This window comes from Nomascus leucogenys, chromosome 9, assembly GCF_006542625.1.
Source record: "Nomascus leucogenys isolate Asia chromosome 9, Asia_NLE_v1, whole genome shotgun sequence".
NCBI lineage: Eukaryota > Metazoa > Chordata > Mammalia > Primates > Hylobatidae > Nomascus > Nomascus leucogenys.
The window spans coordinates 76,326,032-76,346,981 of NC_044389.1; the positions used below are offsets into that span (position 1 = coordinate 76,326,032).

A 20,950-nucleotide genomic window follows, 5' to 3' on the forward strand; every position below is an offset into this window, starting at 1 on the left:
TAAAGATTCACCACAATTTACCAATACTCTGAGCAATTTAGTTGCTGACAAATATAACTGGCTATTCAAACATGGGTAAATTGCACTTCTACAATTATTCATTAGGGCTCCTATAATAAGTATTTCAGATCCCTACTTAACTGGGTTGCTTTCATTTCTAATTCATAAAGGTTAAAAACAGATTTGAGAGGCTGATTATGCAAGGGTTGGGTTAAAGTAGAGAAATAGAAGGCTTTGCAACTGCCTGCATTTTGTACATACACATATACAGTATTACCAGACCTATTTCTGAATAAAGAGACCAGCCTCTTAGTCCCTCTGACAATTGTTATCAGGACTGAATGGCACTCAATTTTTATCAAGCCTCTTCTCTGAGTTATTGAAGCATCCCATAATATCATCAAGTAAGTAAACATTGTCGTGCATATAGCTCTTGCCATTATCATGGAAAATAGCAAGTAGTTCTCATGAACTTGCACAGGAATGGTGCAAGTAACATCCCTTTCATAACAGCAATGTATCCACACCATTTCATTTATCTAACCACATAGATACATAGAAAGATAGGCTATTCCTTTTGTATCTATTGGTAAATTTTCTTTCGAATAACTGCTGAGAACTTCACTCCTATAAGCAGTTAGTCCTGCTGGTTGAAGAAAATAGATACATTATCTAAAGTAATAGATAAGTCTCATTAAGAAGATGGAATAGACTAATTCCCAGCATATCTCCCATGCGTGGGAAAACTAAATTGTGAAGTAGAGCAGTAACACATCAATTATCTTTTCTGCATGGAATTAGATGAGTCTCACTGCTACTTTATATCACATTATGTAATTTTTTATAAATAACCATTTATGTCAGATCACCTCAGTTTGCTGCCTCATTAAAAAAGATAGCTAACACTTCTAGCTTACTAATCAGATTGATTCCTGAAACTACTTAGGAATCCGGGTAGTCTATTTAAAATTTACATGTGTACTTAAGGAATCCTTATCCCTACTAAGGAAGCAGTGTTAACATATACCCAAAGAGGTGATGTTTTATATTAACCTAAAAATAAAATGCTATACATTTAATGATGTTAGAATTTTAATGAAGATCAGCTTCTACCAACTAAAGTGAAGCTAGCTATCACCATTTAGAATAAAGTTTTTGAAGATCTTGTGTTAAATAATGACATAATCAGTTTAAGTAGTTGATCAGGTTTGTCACATCAAGTTATCATATGTGAAGTGCTAGGAAACAATTCAGTTTCTTCAGTAGTTTAAATCTCTCATGCTTTTTGTCTACACAGTTAATCTTTATTAACTTATTATTTTCACAACACAGGAGTTAAGTTAATGAAAGCTTGTATATGAATAATTTGCTTGCTAAAGTAAATAATAAAATTTAGTACTTATCTGTTTTAATTTATTGACTGTGTGGTAAAAAATGAAACACCATAATGACAATAGAAATGCTTTGCAAATTATGAAGTGATATTTTTAAAAAGAAGGATATAACATTTATATGTATCCTAGTTTTTAAAAACATCTTACTTATTAACAGGGAGAAGAAGAAGCATACATTCTAAAGGTTCTGGGTCTAAGATTAGTTTCACCCCAGATATGATACAGAGGGAGATGGAAGAAAGTCAGAAGGAACATTCCAAAATTGGAAAAGTGCTAAAAGGGAAAGTGGCCCCTAAGTGACACCCATAACTGCAATCGTGACATTGCTGCTGTGCTGTGTATTTCACAATCTATGTTTCTTAGTCTGCCCAGGCTTTCCTAACAAAATGCCACAGACTGGGTGGCTTAAACAATGGAAATTTATTTCTCACGGTTCTTGAGGCTAGAAGTCCAAGATCAAGCAAGGTTTCAACAAGGTAGATTTCATTCTGAAGCCTCCTCTCTTGGCTTGTAGGGAAGCTGCCATCTTGCTGTGTGCTCAGAGGACCTCTTCTTCATGTAAAGAGAGAGCAAACATGACGGTGTCTCTTCTTATAAGAGCACTAATCCCTTCAAATCAGGTCCTCATTCTGCTGACTTCATCTAACCCTAATTACCCCCCAAAGGCCCCATCTCCAAATATCATTACAATGGGCCTTAGCGCTTCATCATATAAACTTTGGAGGGGCATAAAAATTCAGTCCACAATAACATGAGATTGAGTGCTTTTGTTTTTTACATCCATGACAAATCAAGTTAACAAATATTTATTGAGCGAATACAGAAGGAAAGTCACAATGCTTGTGGTGTAATGAATAGGATGAAATACATATTTTAAGATTCCTGTCCTCAAGGAGTTTATAGGCTGATTGAGAATATAAGAAGTACACAAGAAGAAAAACATGCATCAAATATAAATAATAATTCAGAGTGAAAATGGAGATGTCTCAAGGCAGCGTATGGTTCAATACTAAATGGGCAGTTCTCAGGAACATTTTTGCAGAGGAGATGGAATCTGAGTCCTGAGAGATGGTCTTCATAGAAGCATGAGAAAAGAATGCCCTCTTGTCATTCACTTATTCACTCATATTTACTAAAGGATATTGTGTGTCAGGGGTTAGAAATACAAAATTAATAGTGCATAGTTTAGTATCTGCCCTCAAGGAGGCTAGCATCTAAAAAAAAAGAAAGAAAAACACCACTAAATTCAAGATCAAGTCTCAGCTCCTCAAATAACTTGCAGGCCTTGCTTCTCCAGCGTGGTTCTTGTTCTTCCCATATTCATGCTCAGTCTCAGGGAACTCCGTTCATCTTTTCAGAATGCCTGTACTTTCTTCCTGCTGGACCTTTGCTCAAACTGTTTCCTCTACCTGGAGTACTCTTTTCCCAATCTCTGTGCCATCACCTGTTCTACTAATTCCTAATTTCTCATCTAAGACAACACTTATTCCAAAATGTTCCTAAACTGACCATCCTTCTAAAACCAAGGTCTGGTGACCTTTGCACGGTGCTTTCTCTTGTGCTGCCCCATTCCAGGCATGTGACCACCCTGCAGTGGAACTATACAGTACTGTAATTGGAGGTTAACATCCAAGGAACAGTTTTGGGATTTTTTTCCTCCATTCATAAAAACCTTAGCCAGTTGCAGTGGTTCACGCCTATAATCCCAGCACTTTGGGAGGCAGAGGCGGGTGAATCACTTGAGGTCAGGAGTTCAAGACAATCCTGGCCAATGTGGTGAAACCCCGTCTCTACTAAAAAAGGCCAAAATTAGCTGGGCATAGTAGTGGGCGCCTGTAATCCCAGTTACTTGGAAGGCTGAGGCAGGAGAATTGCTTGAATCGAAGAGACAGAGGTTGCAGTGAGCTGAGATCGCTCCGTTGTACTCTAGCCTGGGCAACGGGGCGAGACTCCGTCTCAAAAAAAAAGAAAGAAAGAAAAAGAAAAAGGAACTTCATAGTGTATTCGGATTCATGATGGAAAGAAGTTTGCAAGTAGAATTCACTTTTTAAAATGTCTAAAATGAAGAGAAACTGTTCTCCTGTGGTTCTAGGCCACCTCAAGAAAAGGTTATGTTACTATCTAAACACTCTACTAAAAACAAAATCAAAACACGTTATTTCAGAGCTGTAATAATGCTAAATATAATACATCTAAAAATTAAAATATAATTTTAAAAAATCGTTTAGACTTCCCGTCTATGGAAATGTGGGTAAAACAGTAACGTCATTATCCCACAGTTCTACTATTATTGATGATCTAACTCACTCTTGGCTGAGAGTTTTTATTATGTGCACTGAATTTATCCACAAACTGTAATACAAATATACTCTGAGTTTTTTAAAATATGTATCAGTGTACAACCTCTAACTTAGATGTTGTTGGCATCATAAAATAATTCTCCCACTATTAAAGCCTACTAGAGTAGTTCTCAGAATAATGAATTCCTTCCTTATATTTAAATTATTATTCAACTTTTTAAAAGTTTAGAATTTGTGCAAATACTAAGGAAAATGTTTGGCTCTTCAAAAAGTATCCTTCTTAATCTTCTCTTTCCTAAGGCTATGTCAAAGCTGCATATCACAATCTTTATCCATTTTACAAACAGCATACACCTCAGGATCTCACTTATTTTAAAGTTTAATTGTCAGACTCAAGGATATGAAAATATACATAAATATGCATAACATATATACAATACACTAAGCAAAATAAGTTTGACTTTATGACACCTTTTCATAAACATGCATTTGAAAGTTTTGCATAAGAAAAATGAAGTGACTCTAAACAAAGATGATCATTGCCAGTTTCTCACTGCAGAATGAAATATTTTTTCTCCTTTACCCTATAACCCAAATATCACAGGGAGCTTAAGGATGAATCTGACATTTTAAAAGATCACCAAAAGTGTTCTCTTTCCAATTGCAATTATGCCCTCTATCTCAGCGGGAGCCATTGTCTGGGTCTTCTCAGCTCTCTAGCATCTTTCTGGCTTGCTTTCATTACCCTGATTATCTATTCATTTGCCACCCAGTACTCATTTTATGAAAGATCATGTCTGCCATTTCTATAATGAGTGCTTGACTTTTACTGCCAGCATAAACACATAAAATATATAATAATTAAAGTTCACTAGTCAGCAAAGTCTTGAGATCCGTCATGTTGCTAATTTGATTTTTCAAGCAATTGCTTCTATGTGAACAGGGCTGATTTTGCCCCCTTAGGCAGTGCAAGACTTATGGTTGAAAGAGATGACTCTAATCTAGAGAGATCAATTTGAATGGGCACCATATATTTCAAATTTAAGGTTCGTTTTCAACCAAATAACATGTCTATAAATTATGATGGTTCTTAGAGCCAACAAAAATTTCATCAATATTTGAACATAAATGTTGTTCTAAATGTTAAAGATTAAACAATGTGCTTTCCAAAACAGTTAAATGCTATTTAATTGTGTAGCTTTTATGGAGAATTGTTTAAACTCTAAGGAAAAAGTTAATTGGGATAACTACACGAGCCTACATAACACAGATTGGAAACTTCACAGTGTGTTGACTTACACTGAGTAGGGACAAGGTTCCAGAACACCACTTCCTTATTTTGAACACACTTCCTTGTTTTGATGACATTGGTAAAGCACCCTAAGTGCTTCATAATAATGAATTCATCTGATGTTTAATCACAAAGTGATTAATGAACTCACGAGATACTCATGTGGCTCTCTGGGGACATAAAGATGTGTCATACGAAGTGTAATGTTTGTAAATGCATACAGTGGAACACGTGTTAGCCAAGGGACTTGAGTAGCAGACTCTCAGTTTATAAAGAAGCAGGAAATAAAGAGGTGCTTCCATTTATACAGATTTTCTTTAGAGATAATAAAGATCTTGATGGTGTATTCAAAAAAAGCACAGAAGCCAGAAGACCTGAGTTTGAAAGCAGAATGCATCACTTTCCAGCCATGTGGCCTTGGGAAACTTTTCTTCACCTCTGAGCCTCAATCTCCTCACCTGTAAAAGGAGAATTAGTAATATCAGACTTCCTAAAGCCTTTTACAAGAGTAAGAGGTACAGGGTCGAAGGGAGGAGGGGTTTGAAGTGATCAGTCAGTCAATCAATATCATTCCTCCCTCACAAGGTGAAGAAGTAAATCAAATAATATGCACTGTTTTGAAAAGTCCTTTATAAACTGCAGCATCATGCATGTGTTTATTTTTGCTATTCTTTTGGAAGATAGGTACTCTGAATAAAGTTCACAGTTGTTTTTTTTCCCCATACACAGAATGGCTGCCTTAGGAAGACGCTAGTGACTACATAAGGACATAGACATTGTTTAGTGAATAAACCAGATCTGACCAATTAAGTACTTTATCAAATTACCTTTTTCAAATTTGAAAGTAACATATCAGGTTTGAAGCAACACAGGAAACTTCTCTTTTTAAACAGATCTCTGCTATGCAGTAGCCTTCAGCAATAACTGAGTTTATAATTAAATCTAGCCTGTGTATTCAGCCCTGCAGTGGGGAGCTGGGCAGACCACTTCACCTCACCGGCAGGAGTTAAATGTGATCCCATCTCCCAGGTCCAGTACTAACACACCGTCATTCTCGTTATGCATGTGTAGTAATTCTTTACCAATTCTAAAAAACTACTAATTAATTTACAGTACTTCTGGTCACACATAATTAAAAAACATTTTTATATCTTTGATTAAAAGAGACACAACCTTTTCTGCCTCAGTTCACTGTCTTACCCATTCTTAGTAAATCATAATCACTTCCCTGGAATTTCTTTTTTTTAGGAGTGTAATATCTGCTCATATCGCCTTGACTTCAGGCTCAAGCTCCCTTGCCTAGAAAATGATTCAGCAAATACAACCCTCAGAAGACAGATACTACGTCGTCTTGAATAAGTGAGGCAGTCATCTTTTGGAACATGGGCACTTCCAATCTCAGAATAAATGCTCAGATGTATATTACAATATAATCAGAAAACCAAAGAAATTCAAAATTCACTTGAAGGATTATGCTGCCATTGTTCATGTACAGTGCGTATGTGAAATTCTCAGCGTGGTGAAATGTGGACTCAACACATCATCACTCTATACGCATTTAAAGATGCACACATAACAACAGACATTACTAAATGTTAATATATATTAATACACTATTGAAAGAGCAGTGGAATAGGAGTCACCATCTCTGGTTCTAAAACAGACTCAGACTTTCCAATGATGGGACTTGCTAGATCACTTAAGCTGTCTCAACTTCAATATCTTTATCAGTGAAATGAGAACTTGTTGGCTTATAGAGTTATTTTCTCTGAGGTTTCCAAAATAGGTCAGAAACTATAGCCAGAAGGCCATTCTGGCAGCTTGCCTGTTTTTACAAATAAAGCCCACTTGTTCACTTACTTTCTACGGCTGCTTTCACACTACAAAGGCAGAGTTGAGTAGTTGTGATGGACACCATATGGACCACAAAGTCTAAAATATTGGCTATCTGACCCTTAACAAGAACAGCTTGCTGACCTCTGGTCTAAAAGATGACTAGTTATGAATTTATTTGAAATACCATGAAGTGCTATTAACCTATATGATAGAAATTCTTGGTGGATTGGAATTAAGCAACTGCCATTTGGCTCAACTAGCTAGAAGAAATAGTTAAAAGTTCAATTTAAACAAAGGAAACAGCTCTAATAGTTTCCCTTACACTATTTGATATTACTGAGGTATTAGATGCTATCAATAAATATTTGTTGCATTTAATGTTACCAACTGATCACTAAGAGATTTTGCTTAAGAAAAATAATCGATTGATGATTGATTCACAGGAAGTTGATAGAACTGGTTTTTACAACTCTGATATGCAAATTGTAATATTAGATATGCCAATCAAAGTGCCACTATGCTTGTTTAAATCTTAGTCTTTGAGAAGTTCTTTTGCTTCAATGCAAGTTTACCCAGATTTTCCAAAGCTAGGATGAAAACATTGATGAATGAATGAAAAACCTACTGAGCTAAAGTTTTTTCTGAAAATCATCTGCATGCTATTATTAATACTTTCTCAGTAACCATGGAGAGGAAAATTTTGTGAAAACCCAGAAAATGAATTTAATAATGTGGATATTCTGAGCCAAAATAGATCTATTCAGTGTGTGAAAAAAATAATTTTTTTTCAGAAATTTCAAAATTTCTTTCTCAGTGATAACTGACATTAAACAGTATTGAGTAATGGGACTCTCTCCTAAATATCATTTTAATTTTGGTTACATAAAACTCATAAGTATGTACCGATAAAATATTTTTGAAATATTAAAATGGTTATTTTGTCCTCACGAATTTCTACCTCCAAGTTGCCTCAATACTTCCAAATTGAAGAAATACCAAAAGGTCTCGTATCATAGAGTTTCTGGCATTACATAGCTATAATTATCTTTCACTGTGAGAGGACAAGAAGCTTGAAGACCTAGGATGTAAGAAGGATATTCAGGAGAGGAAAGGAAGCCTTACTTCTTCTGACCAAAGGATTCTAACAGAGTTCAGGAGAAGAGAAAGTCAAGAAGAAGGCATTAGATAGATTGAAAGGCACAACAAGGGTAGAAGACCTAATGCTTCTCTACCCATTAGGGTCTCTGGGAGAGTTCCCAGGGCACACCAGGCTCTTTAACAACAGAGAAGACCTCAGATCATTAGGCACGCAGAGCAGCAGGGTCAGGAAAAAGCATAGGTTCAATCATCATTCCCAGGCCTCCCTTTCTTTCCTGTGCCTCGCACGCTGAGTTAGAGCATATGGACCTGCCTTGGGGCCCTCCACAGTGAATAACAAGGTGAGGTCATCGTACCGTCTGGAGGGCTACAGGATCATCAGGAGCTGGATAAAGAAAATGGCAGAGGCTCAGAAGGATGTAGAGCACCCCAACAACCCAAAGGAGGCTGAGTCAGCAGGCAGGAGCCCATAAGCCCTACGTTAGCCAACTTTTAGCACCTATAGCCTTTGCAGACTTTAGCAGCAGTCACCTATTAATCTCTAAAACTGAACCCAAGCCCATCCCACCTCAAAGGAGAGCTGCCAAGGCGAATTCAAGGACCTGCAACAGACCAGCCACCTTTCCCCTAAATCCCCAATTTCAGGGATATAATGCTGTCCTCCATAAATCCTGATGCCATCTTGAAAAAAGAGTAAGGGAAAAGAGAAGAAATGGGAAGAAGTGAGTAATTCTCTCAAGTAGATTGAGCTAAAGCTAGAAACATGTTAAATTATTAGATGAGATTAAATTTTAAATCATACTGGGCTAAATTTAGTTTTTTTCCCACCGCTCAGTAGGCACAGTCCTCCTGAGTAAGATCAATTAAGTTATAGAGAAAAGCTACATTTTCTTTGTATACCCAAATTGTAGCATGAATAAATTTGCTATCACACTATAATTATATTGTTTGGTTTAGAGGAAACATATTGATGAGAGGTTTACTCAGGGTTTAAGAAATCTCTGAAACTAAAGATAGCTTTTCTCTGCATACTTACATGTTAGAAGCTGTGTGAGATAATGGAGAGAAATGTGCTGGAAGGCAGACCTGAGTTCTAAGCCCAACTCAACTATTTACTATCTGTGTGAGCCACTTAAAAAGTCATTTAAACTCTACAGCAGTGAGATTGTGTGTTCCATGTGAAAAATCTAAGGAATCATTATGCTAGATTACTTAGCGTCTTCATCTATAAAATGGGGGTGGAGAAACAGACAGGGAAGAAATAATGTCTGCAACCTTTTCCATTCTAATTTCCTAGTAGAAATGACTAAAAAGGCAGGTGTCATTTTTCTTAGCTAACCAGTAACCAGTAACTTTTTTAGTTTGGCTCAGTAGGAATTCACCTACGGGCCATGATTCCAGAAAAGTTTGAGAGGAACTTATTGACAGCTATGGTATTTAAGGACAAAATCAGAGTGACCTATGCAGGATTAGAAATCTGCATCCAACTTTCAGCAACCTGTTTTGTAACAAATAAATTAATTTGAAAATCATTTCCTAGAGTAGCGATTAAAAATGGTAAGGGATCAAAAATTAGTGTGAGTGTCAAACACAAATGAGGCTATTATCTTCAAAGTAAGTAAAAGGCTCTTCAAGATGAATGCCTAAACCTGTTGGATTTCTTTAATTTTAATATGAAAGGAGGATCTTTTGATTCCTCCACTCCCTTCCCCTGAAATTTGCTCATTTATACCAATAAAGAATTCAGTGCATGCAGGATTGATATATCAGCCATTTTCAAGTTGCAATTAAGATTTATGGACTTCTAAAATTTTTCTGTTCAATGGGATCACAAATGTTTTAATATTTTGGATGAAAAAAAGGAAATGAGATGTCCTTGTCAGCGAATCAATCATTCATTGATCACATGGGCATATAATTCTCCATTAAGACGTATGTACCGGAACAGGTCCAAAGAAAGAACAATAGTGATACATGTGACAATAATAAGTCTAGCTTTAGAGTTGCAGTAGCCTTCCATGTGCCAAGTAATGAGCTTTTCATGCATCTTGTTCATTGAGACCGTCATGTGTGGTCTCATTAATTCACACCACAATAACCCTCAAAAGTAAGTGTTGTTATGCATCACCATGGGGTAAAAATAGCAGGAATTTTTCTGACTATACTCCAAGAAGAGATTTTAGCCATTAGTTCATCACAGTCTAATAGCTAAACTTATTTCTTATAGTTTAAGTATTTACAGCCCCACAAAGTCTATACTTCGGCACTTCAATCCCATAGATTAACGATAACCACAGTAACTCTTTGCTCTCTGTGAGCAAATACTGCCATCTTGTGGAAATTGCACACCAAACAGAACATTATTATTCCATAAACTCAAAAGTTTTTCTTGTATTTATTAAGAATTTTGCAACTCAGTTTTTGCATTGTCATACATATGCACACACACACACACACACACACACATACATACACATTATTGTTGCTTATAATTACAAGGTACAATTCTCCTTTAGGTGATTTTTCAAGTTCAATTTAAAAGGGCCAGTGCTTTGGGAAGATTGAAGAGAACATATCTCTTTGTTTATTATAAGAATTCATCCTGTTCATCTTCCAGGCAGTGCATTATATTTTACCACACTTGCGTTACGTAATCTTTAAATTGGGTTTTTGTTAAATCATAAAAAGGAGGCCATGGTGAGACCATTCTGATGGAATTTCCAGGAGCACTAGATTTTGTAGCAAAGTGTTATGACAGAACTCTGGACTTAGAGAACACTTTCATTCCCTTCCAACACTTGTAGCCCATGCCAGCCTGTATTCCTGGAATCTGTTGTCAGGGGTGACTGAGGGTTCAGAGTGTCTAATTTCTCTGTACATCCCCAAAGGTGAAATCTCCCTGCAATGCCCTAGCCACTTGTGCTGCCGTGAGCATAAAATAAACCATACAAAGAGATTTTTGTGGCATATTGGTACTTGAAGCACCTAGAGAGGGTGCTTCCTTCTTTCCCCTCGGTGATCTCCTATCGCTCAGCTGGCTGAACCTAAAAATTCTGCAATTAAATGATTTTGTTTTGGTTTAAGGCTTTTAATTCCTATTAGAATTTAAATAGGTGAAGTATAATATATATATGAGGCATATATGTATATTTCAATAATTATTTCTAAAGTTAAAATATTTTCCAAGTTTAGAAAGAATAAGGAGACAAAATTAAATAAATGAAATGCAAGGGCCCCAAATACCACTGAGAAGAAAGTGTAGGCAGTAATTAAGTTCCTGAATGTAGGAAGGAATGAATGAACATGAATTGAGGGCATTAAAAAAATGGCTTCACAGTGTCACTCAAGCCACTCTGGTGGAATGTGCCGTCATGGCTTAGAATAAATTTTGTGCCCAAGGAAATGTCTGGAATGAAGTCATTCTTCAACTGTTTATTAAATGGATAGATGAATAAAACAGGAATGGAATAAATTAGAAAACAGCATCAATGGTAAGAAAAAAGAATAGGATCTGAGATCAGAGTTTAGGATTCATTTACCAAAAACTGTGTTGAGTATATTCCATCAATAAATATGCACCTGCTCTGTAGTAGGCTATATGGAGGATGATGAGTACACACTCTCGAAAATGCAACAGACTAATCAAGTAATTATAAATGATGATAAGTGCCATGAAGGAAAATTCTTACACTTTCACAATGTATTAGTTTGTTCTCGCACTGCTGTGAAGAAATACCCAAGACTGGGTAGTTTATAAAGACAGAAGTTTAATTGGCTCACAGTTCCCCATGGCTGGGGAGGCCTCAGGAAACTTACAGTCATGGTGGAAGGCACCTTTTCACAAGGCAGCAGGAGAGAGAATGAGTGCTGAGCAAAGGGGAAGCCCTTTATAAAACCATCAGATCTCGTGAGACTCACTCACTATCACAAGAACGGCATGAGGGGAACCACCCCCATGATTCAATTATCTCCACCTGGTCCTGCACATGACACGTGGAGATTATTACAAGGTGAGATTTGTGTGGGGACACAGAGCCAAACCATATCACTTGGCTACTGACCAATATGGCGTGATGCAAATAGGAGAGCAGGGAAACAGGATCTCATTTTGTGCCCAGATGTATTCTCATTAAGCAAGTGTTGCTGTAGTTGCCTTTTATATCTGCAAGTACTTATAAACTCAAATTTAAAAAGAATTATTTGTTCAAAGATGACTAAATTTTTTCTCCAAGGTAATCAGTGGTGCTCTGACTACCTAGAGCCTAATTTAGATGGGCAAATACCTAAGGGATGTGCCATTATTTTTTGTTATTATGGTAAGAATGCTTAACATGGGTGCTATTCTATTAAAATTTTTAATGTACAATACGGTATTGTTGACTGTAGGTACAATGTTGTACAGTAGTTTTCAAGAACTTTTCCCTCTTGCATAACTGAAGCTTTACACCTATTGACTAGCAATACCAACATCACTTAAATGATATTCATGAAGAGGCCAGGAAAGTAATTTTGATACCATGATTACATCTTTGTGTGTTGCCTAACACAGTGCTGGAAATTTCTACAAGTAGTTGCTTCTTTGGATCAAGAGATTATTTGCCATGTATATTTCTTAAACCTGTTAGTTGGAGAGCAAAATGAGAGAAGGGGAATGAAGGTCATAAGTTTGGGAAATGCTGAGTTAAACAAAATCATGCAGTTTTCTTTTCTGCTGGTCTTCTGAGAGTCTTCAATAGGCTGACATCTTTGTAAATTCCCAAGAGTGTGTTTCTCAGAATTAATAATCACACAGAGGCCTTGTAGGTATCAGTTTGCTGTGAAACGCACTTTTGGAAATTCTGGAAATGCAAATGGCTTTTTCTGGAATGGAAGCTGGAATAAGGGTGACATATAACCCATTAATATTCATAATCATTTTAGTAAATTCAATTAATCAAATTAATTGCTCTTCTAGAGCAGCACTCTAGACAGATACATTTCATAGGAAGCAAGCAGAAAAGGTCCAGGTTGTGGGGGAGGTTTCAGTACAGTCTCAGTCCTGGAGTGCCGGCACGAGGCACCAGAGCTGAGGCTGTGGGAATGTTTGGGAGAGATGACAGGGACCTGAGACCAACCCTCTACCAGAGCCTCAAGGACTGGTCTCACTCTAGTTTACCTCAGATTAAACACTGACCCAACTTCCAATGCACAAAATCTTCTTCCCTTTATCGTGTTGCTTGTTCTTCTAGCCATGTGGATGACATGAAACAGGTAAAAAGGTCACTGAAACTCCATTCTCTGAACTCTTTTAAATTTTAAGCAGTCTCATCCCAAATAATCCAAGACCTTGGGCAAGAGTACAAATATAGGTTCACATACCCCAAGTCTAATTATGTAAAAATTATGCATTTAACTAAAACCTGTTTGATATAATATATTCTATGTTCTTATCTGGACAAATATACCTTCATGACCCCTAGGAGGCCAGGTTCAAGTTTCTACGTGACTAGCCAGGAGGTCGGCACTGACCCAGGAGCACAGGGCTCTGGGGCCCTTTCTTTCCACCTGCAGCTCCATCTTGCACACTGAAGTGTCTCCTACACAAAGCTGTATACACCTGAGCTCACTCATCTGAGCTCTGTCCACACTCTCTACAAACTCCACCCTGTAGAGCTATGGTGCACCCATGGCTGTAAGATCTTCTGCCAGGAGGACAACCCTGGGAATAGGCCTGGCAGGCCCTGGAAGAGCACTAAGCTGTTTGGCCAGGAAATTCCAGGGAACCCAGAGGACGATGCACACTCTGTATGGGCACACAGCCTTGGTATGATCTTCCTTGCCCTGTGAAAAAGGGCATAGCTGGACGAGGGCCACATCTAGGCTGGCCTCAGGTAGAGCCTAAGAAGCACTGGGAATTGAGAATAATTCCTCTATGAAAAACACACTTTAAAAAGCTGCAGTCTGCAGCTACCCTCAGACTCTGGGGAGGGGAAAAAGAAGCAGCAGCAGAAAAAGAAGAGGGTTTTTCCTATTGGAATTTAACTACTTCTGAAAGCCTCTGGTCAGCTTTTCTTCTTGTTTTCTAAGGTAAGATTACTTCCCCTTTGGCATTAAAAGGGAAACTAGATCAGTTGTGCGAAAAACCAAAAAAGATGTATTTTATCAACTTGAAACTTGTCCCAAGGCTTTCTCTCACACTGTGTTAAATAATAGGTCTTCTTAATTGAATTTCTTTGTGTGTAGCATATGCTGGGTGACATTATGCCAGCATCTTGCTCTAAGCAGCAAAACGTTCTTCATAAAAGCATTAAGATCCAGAGTATCATTCTGAATGTAGAAAAGGGACACAGAACTGCAACAACTTGAAAGCATATAAAAACAGTGCCTCTGAAATATGATTGTAAAAACACACTGCAGCAAACCAGGAGGAAAATATCTAGAATTATAGGGTGAAACCAGAAGAAGAAGAATAGGAAGAAAAGGAGAGAGGAAGATGGGAGGGCGGGATGGGTGAAGAGAGAGAGGAAAGCAGTGTGGTGCAATGCTGTCTGTAGAATCAAAGCAATGATGACTTTCTGTTTCCTAGCATTCCATCTACAAGCAGATCTACATATTCATTTCCCCTTGACAGCCACCATCCTACAGAGGTGGGATTATAAATGGATGTGTTGTGAACTAGGGCGATGACTATGTCTGTAATAACACAGGCTTATGTTCTTTATCCCAAGGATCCTGGAGCTTCAGCAGAATGGTGACATGGACATCCTGAAGCACAAATGGTGGCCTAAGAATGGCCAGTGTGACCTGTACTCCTCAGTGGACACAAAGCAGAAAGGAGGCGCCCTGGACATAAAGAGCTTTGCAGGGGTCTTTTGTATCCTGGCTGCTGGAATTGTCCTCTCCTGCTTCATAGCCATGCTGGAGACGTGGTGGAACAAGAGGAAAGGCTCCCGGGTTCCATCAAAAGAGGTACTTGATTGAGAGATTTGGCTCTAAATTGAATCAACAAGCAGGCTGTATTTCCAGGGAGGACGATCCCAGGGAGGATAATGGGTTGGGGGTGGTCCTTGTTTCTTCATTCTTTGAAGATTAACAGTAAAGTTGTAAAATATAAGAATTGGTAAGATCAATATCGATTCCATTTTAGGATATCCACAGATCAATGAAGAGGAGACTGTAGTGTTTGAAAGACTTAGAATTTCATATACCATAATGGGCTTTGAAATGCTCTCAAATCTCAGAAAAGATTTTAATTCAATGATTTTTAAAAGCCATGATTCCTTTGACCAGTTCACAGAGATACTTACCATTTTGTTTCACTTAGTTGTTTAACTTGTAAGTAAATTCTTCATATCTCTAAGACTATCTCCCCAAAAATACAATACTGTAATAAAAATGATCAGAATTTTCTCTTCACCACTAGTGACTGCCTCCGTCTCTACTCATGTAGATCTATAGAAGCTTGTCGATGGCCCCAAGCTTATCAAATCCAAAATCCACATCATGAAAACATCCAAATTTCAATTTTTCTCCTTTACTCTGCAGTCAGCTTAACTTCAGGGCCATATTAAATTTTATCTCGATATGTGAAAGAATAATTACAGAATTACACATATGTCTTTTATAGTGGCCTGAGCGTTGTTTTCATCATGAAATATGAGACTTATAAATTAAAGAAAATCTGAAGTTACATCTTGATTAATTTATCTCATTTCCATTGGCCCAAAGGGGTGAAAATGTTTTAACTAATGAAGTCATATTCACTAAAGCTTCACAAATTGAAACAAAAACCAATCTGAATTTGCTAAACGATTTTATTTGATGGATAGCTTCAAAGAAAGTTTTAAAGTTTCTATAACTAGAACTTGGCTGACTAACTGATGCCTGAGGCAACTCCTGAAAGGATCTGCTTTAATGCACAATAAATACGGCTTCTCATTTGCATATGAATTGTTGCATGTTAATGTATTTTTTCAAACAGGGTGATTTCAAAAGTAGTGTAAGGATTCCTTCTTATCACCTTATATGCAAAATTGATCAGCATCATTTATAAGGAAAAGCTTGGCTTTAGCAAAGATGAATTTTAGCTTCCTACCTGTGTGAATGAGCATACATTCTAAATACGTGAAGAATGAATTATAAATTAATCAAGTCTTATTGTAGCGTTTTCTATGTGGAATAAGCTTCTGGTATCTCTGTTGACATTGATTCAATGCAAAAGACCACATTAATGCAACATTATAGCTGAGACTTCATATTTTTAAAAATCTGGAAAGTAAGGACTCCCCAAGCTCCTTATATTTTGAATTACTATATATGATATTAAAATTTTGCATTATTATATCTGTTCATGGATGACTACATTACAGTTGCTGTGGAAACCATAAAATTATATGTCTCAATCCTCTAAAGTCTCAGTGATAATATTACATTAATGGATTTTTTTATCGAATTTTGAAATGAGAAGGGAGAAGGAAAAACAGTGATGCACATCAAAATGTTTTTCACTGAGGAACACTATAATAGCACGATGAAAAAAATACATACTCCATTCTAACTTGTGACAGCTAATCCAGATCCTATGAAAAAATATTTTCTCCTCTTATGATTAATAGATATCTTAAATTCTCATAAATTTAATTTATTGAGTTTGAATATAAATAAGACTAATAACAAGAATAATTTTATTTCCTTCCAGTTTTATTTCTCAAATATTGGGCTTTAATACTCACTTTTAGTGAAAAATATAAGGAACTTATAAATTGGTTTCAATTCCAAAAATCTGAGATTTTACTTATGTTTTTGTTTATTAACTGCCTTCTTACCAAGACGCCATTAGCATAGCTTAAAGCGTCTTTGGTTTTGAGGTCAGTTAGCATAAAGGTGGCCCTAAACTAAAGCTATCACTCACGTGCCCTGACTTGAAGGGGTCCCTAAATATCTCACTGACCTCACAATATTGACTGATTCAGGTGCTAGATACCTTAAGTGCATAAAATCCCTCAATTAGAAATTATTTTGTGTTGAGTATTGCTCTCTCTAAACAATCTCACATATCCTTGGCTTACAAGAAATAACACTTTAACAGTCACTAACGCTTTAGTATGAAATAGCTTACTATATCATTTTTTTTTCAAGAATGGAAACTTAAGGTTAGGAGTAAGTGGTTGAAAGGAACAAAAATTTAACTTGGAATGAGACACCCTGAAAAGGGAGGAAGCATGTATAAAGAAAAGGTGGGGGGTAGAGTTGCCAAAACCATACTTTCTATTGGTACAATTTTGCTGGGTCTTTTATAGAATGGCAATCACCCATCGACTGCTTCCATATCTTTGTAGTTGCATGTGGCATATGATCACCTTAAAACCTTTACTGCAAGAAAAATATTTATTGTAGATAATCTTATCTCAGAATTGGAACCCCCCAGAACCTAGCACAGTGCCTGGCTCATACTAGGTGCTCAATAAATATTTGTTAAATGAATAAACCCCAAAGTTCAGTTAATTACATGTTTGCTGAACTACTTTTTTTTTTTTTAACCATCAAAGCTAGTACTGATGAGAACCTTATTTTCTTTTTCTTCATCTCCAGGATGACAAGGAAATTGACCTGGAGCACCTCCATAGACGTGTAAATAGCTTGTGCACAGATGACGACAGCCCCCATAAACAGTTTTCCACCTCGTCAATTGATTTGACCCCTCTGGACATTGACACTTTGCCAACACGACAAGCACTGGAGCAAATCAGTGATTTCAGGAACACTCATATTACCACAACAACCTTTATCCCAGAGCAGATCCAGACTCTTAGCCGCACACTGTCAGCTAAAGCTGCTTCTGGTTTCACTTTTGGCAACGTGCCTGAGCACCGAACTGGCCCTTTTAGGCACAGGGCACCTAATGGGGGCTTTTTCAGGAGTCCTATAAAAACAATGTCATCTATTCCTTATCAACCAACTCCTACCCTGGGGCTCAATCTGGGTAATGATCCAGACCGAGGCACCTCCATATGAGCATCAAACAAATCTCTTCACTGTTTCTTTTTTAGGACTCCCTTTGCAAGGAGCAACTGTAATATTGTGGGACTAACATGGATGTAACGTTAAAAAAAAAAAAGATCACAATTATTAGTAACAATTCTAGTTTTTTCCTCCCACCTTCTCCCTCTCCTCTCTCCTCTATTATTTTATCTCTTTCCCCCTCCCTTCCTGTACATTTTCCTCCACTTTTTATCATTACTCAACTCGTTCCCCAAGAAGGTAGTGTACTAGGATCCTATTAGTCTGCTTTTCATATACTGTACATCAAGTATAGGAAATGTGCACTGAGTATACTAAAAGTATATGCAGGATTAATTTTACATAAAGGCCTCTTCTGTAACATTTCTCTATTTTTAGAAATACAATTGCAATAACTTCAGTCTTTTTACATTCTTCTGCTGCATCCATACAATGCTCCACTGCTGTTGAGTGTCCTTTAACTGTGGACCAAAGGCAACCCCTGCAGTGTTTATAAAACAATTTTAAGACCATTCAGGCCACATAAGATAAGAATGCAATTTTGTAGGATTACAAAAAAGCCATTAATATGCCAGTCAAGACTACAGTTAAAACTACTCTTGCACTGCAACAGTGCATATGACCTTTATGTGATTGTACAGTATTAAAAGTTTTTTCTTATGTACAGTAAACTTTATCATATGGCAGAAGCCTCTATTGTGTTAAATAAATTAGTATTTCATATATATACATATATATGCACCTATATAATGTGTATATATATAAAAAGGCAGCCATTACTATTGCAATTCATTTAATAAAGCTTTAGTTTGAACAAAAGTATTGTATACAGGAACTATGTATAGTGCAGGGGTTCTTTTCAGTTAGAAAAGGCAGGTTGCTTTAATGTTATTCTGACTCGCATTGTTTGCCAACAGAAAATATTTTATACTTTTGTTATTAAAACATCCAGGGCAATTTAATATTTGTTCCTAGATGTAACTCATTTGAATAGGTTTTGCATTTGTTATTCAGCAGTGTATAAAGCTAACCTTGATCATTTTACTTTTAATTAATTATCTAAATGAAAAATGCTATTAGCTGAACCACATCCACAACAGCACATAGAGCTCTAGAAGAGTTGAAACATAGATCATTGAAGGTTAAAAATCCTCTTCCAAAGCAGCAAGTCAATCAATACAATAATGATATTTGGGGAGGGGTGGGAGCCCTTAAGAACTATTGATGTGGCCTTAAATTACTGTCATTTATTATCCTAAAGAAGAAAACATAATAACCATAATGGGCTCTCAACTCAACCCCCTTTTTTATTTAGTTCTATTTGGAGGAGTTATGTATTTTTTACATTAGTGCCAAGTATATAGAAGGATGACAGCAAAAACAGTGCCTCTTTGTGCACAACCCTTTTAAAGTAGCATTCTTACTTGTTAGAAACGTAGAATGAACTTTGTTTGTAATCCTTAAATTAAAATGTGGTAAGTAGGAAGCAAGAACTTATTCTGTGTTTTTACGCAGCCATACACTTACTTTAATCTAACTCATTCTGTGGCTAGGATTGATATAGGAATCAACCTATGTGATTTGCTTTAGGAGAAATTAAAAGGTATATTCTTAAGATATATTATATTTTGATGCTAATTCTGTTCTGGGGAGCATCTTGTATTGTCACTGTTTTGTACTAAATCTTCAAATATTGTCTACTGTGTAAGGCAGAAAAATTTCTTATCATGCAAAAACCATTTTGTTTCCAGGGTAACAAGTAAATAAGTGCATGCACAACTTGTTTTCCCTTGTAACATTCATGATCTCATTTACAACTCTGATTTTAAAACAAAAAAATCTTTACAACAAGCTATATAGGGACATACCAGATGTTGCAGTGATTTTAGCTATCAACAAACTGTTAACCATGTACAATATTTAAAATAGGCTTATTTTGATGTATCGCCTATTATACAAACACACAAAACATTTTTGAAGGCCTCAGTTATGAGTGACAGAGCTTTCTGTGTATAATTTGTCTAAATAATTTGTCTAATAAAAATGTTTTCTAAACTTGCTCTCATACTATTGAAGTCTTAACTGTAAGATTTGAAAATGTTTACTCTCTCACAGATTGAACTAAATTTTTCTAAAAATTTATCCTGAGTTAATTAAAGCATAAATCACATTAAGTTTCACTGGCAGAACTATGCTAAAATGAATGGCTCTCTAAAACATTACTAAGTGATGTCTTAAATCAATGAGAGACTGCCTTTCTGCTATTTGAGACTATTTGAACCAATAATATATTTGTTTTTCTCTGTGGATGTCTCTGTGAGCACTTTTTTGGGAAAGATTTATCCTGTTTCATGTAAGCAATGCAACCATTATGATAATATCAGGATGAGGGGGTGTTACATCAAAAAAACATAAGAAAGACAAGAAAATTAAGGGTAATAACTGAACTTAGGGTTTATTTCTTAAAAATTACTTTTGCTAGAGAACTATTTGTCATGCTGAACCTATTAATCTGGGAATTTAGCCTCTAAGATTATTTCTAATAGTTTTCCTGCATCTGAAAAATAATATTTAATTCTTCCAGCATTTAACACACCTAAGGGATATGTATCTGAAAATGTATTTTGAAAACATAATTCAGTAAAAAAAAAATAGTTCTCTATTGTTCTAAAGTTCCATCCAGAATAATTCTTTGAATATTGGAACTAAGAGGAACTTTAGAGATCTAGACTATTGACCTCATTTTACAAATCAGGGAAAATAAGATGCTAAGATGCTGTGATATGCCCAAATGTTTGACAACCTAAAATGTAAACTGGGTCTTCTTTTTTAAAACTCTGCCCCCCTTCAATCACACCAACATAGGTCCTCATGGATTGTAAATATAGGCTCCACCTTCTCCTCTCACCAAGCCTAGGCTACAAATCTCTAGGATCCTTCCTTCCTGGTTTGGGACACATAGATCATCTGATTCCACTTTTACACATGGGAAAGTGAGTACCTCGGGTTATTTACCCAGGGCCATAGCTAGT

General features: G+C 36.5%; 1 protein-coding gene across 2 annotated transcripts in view; it reads left to right on the top strand.

The window, feature by feature from the left end:
- GRID2 (glutamate ionotropic receptor delta type subunit 2) overlaps positions 1 to 20,223 on the top strand; it is a 1,459,902-nt gene extending 1,439,679 nt beyond the window's left edge. For both annotated transcript variants that reach the window (XM_003257534.3, XM_030819132.1), the window contains 2 exons: positions 14,627 to 14,867; positions 17,490 to 20,223. In XM_003257534.3, the coding sequence (XP_003257582.1) occupies positions 14,627 to 14,867; positions 17,490 to 17,912 (664 nt within the window). In that variant the 3' untranslated portion in view covers positions 17,913 to 20,223. The remainder of the gene's footprint in view (positions 1 to 14,626; positions 14,868 to 17,489) is intronic.
- Positions 20,224 to 20,950: the final 727 nt, after the last annotated feature.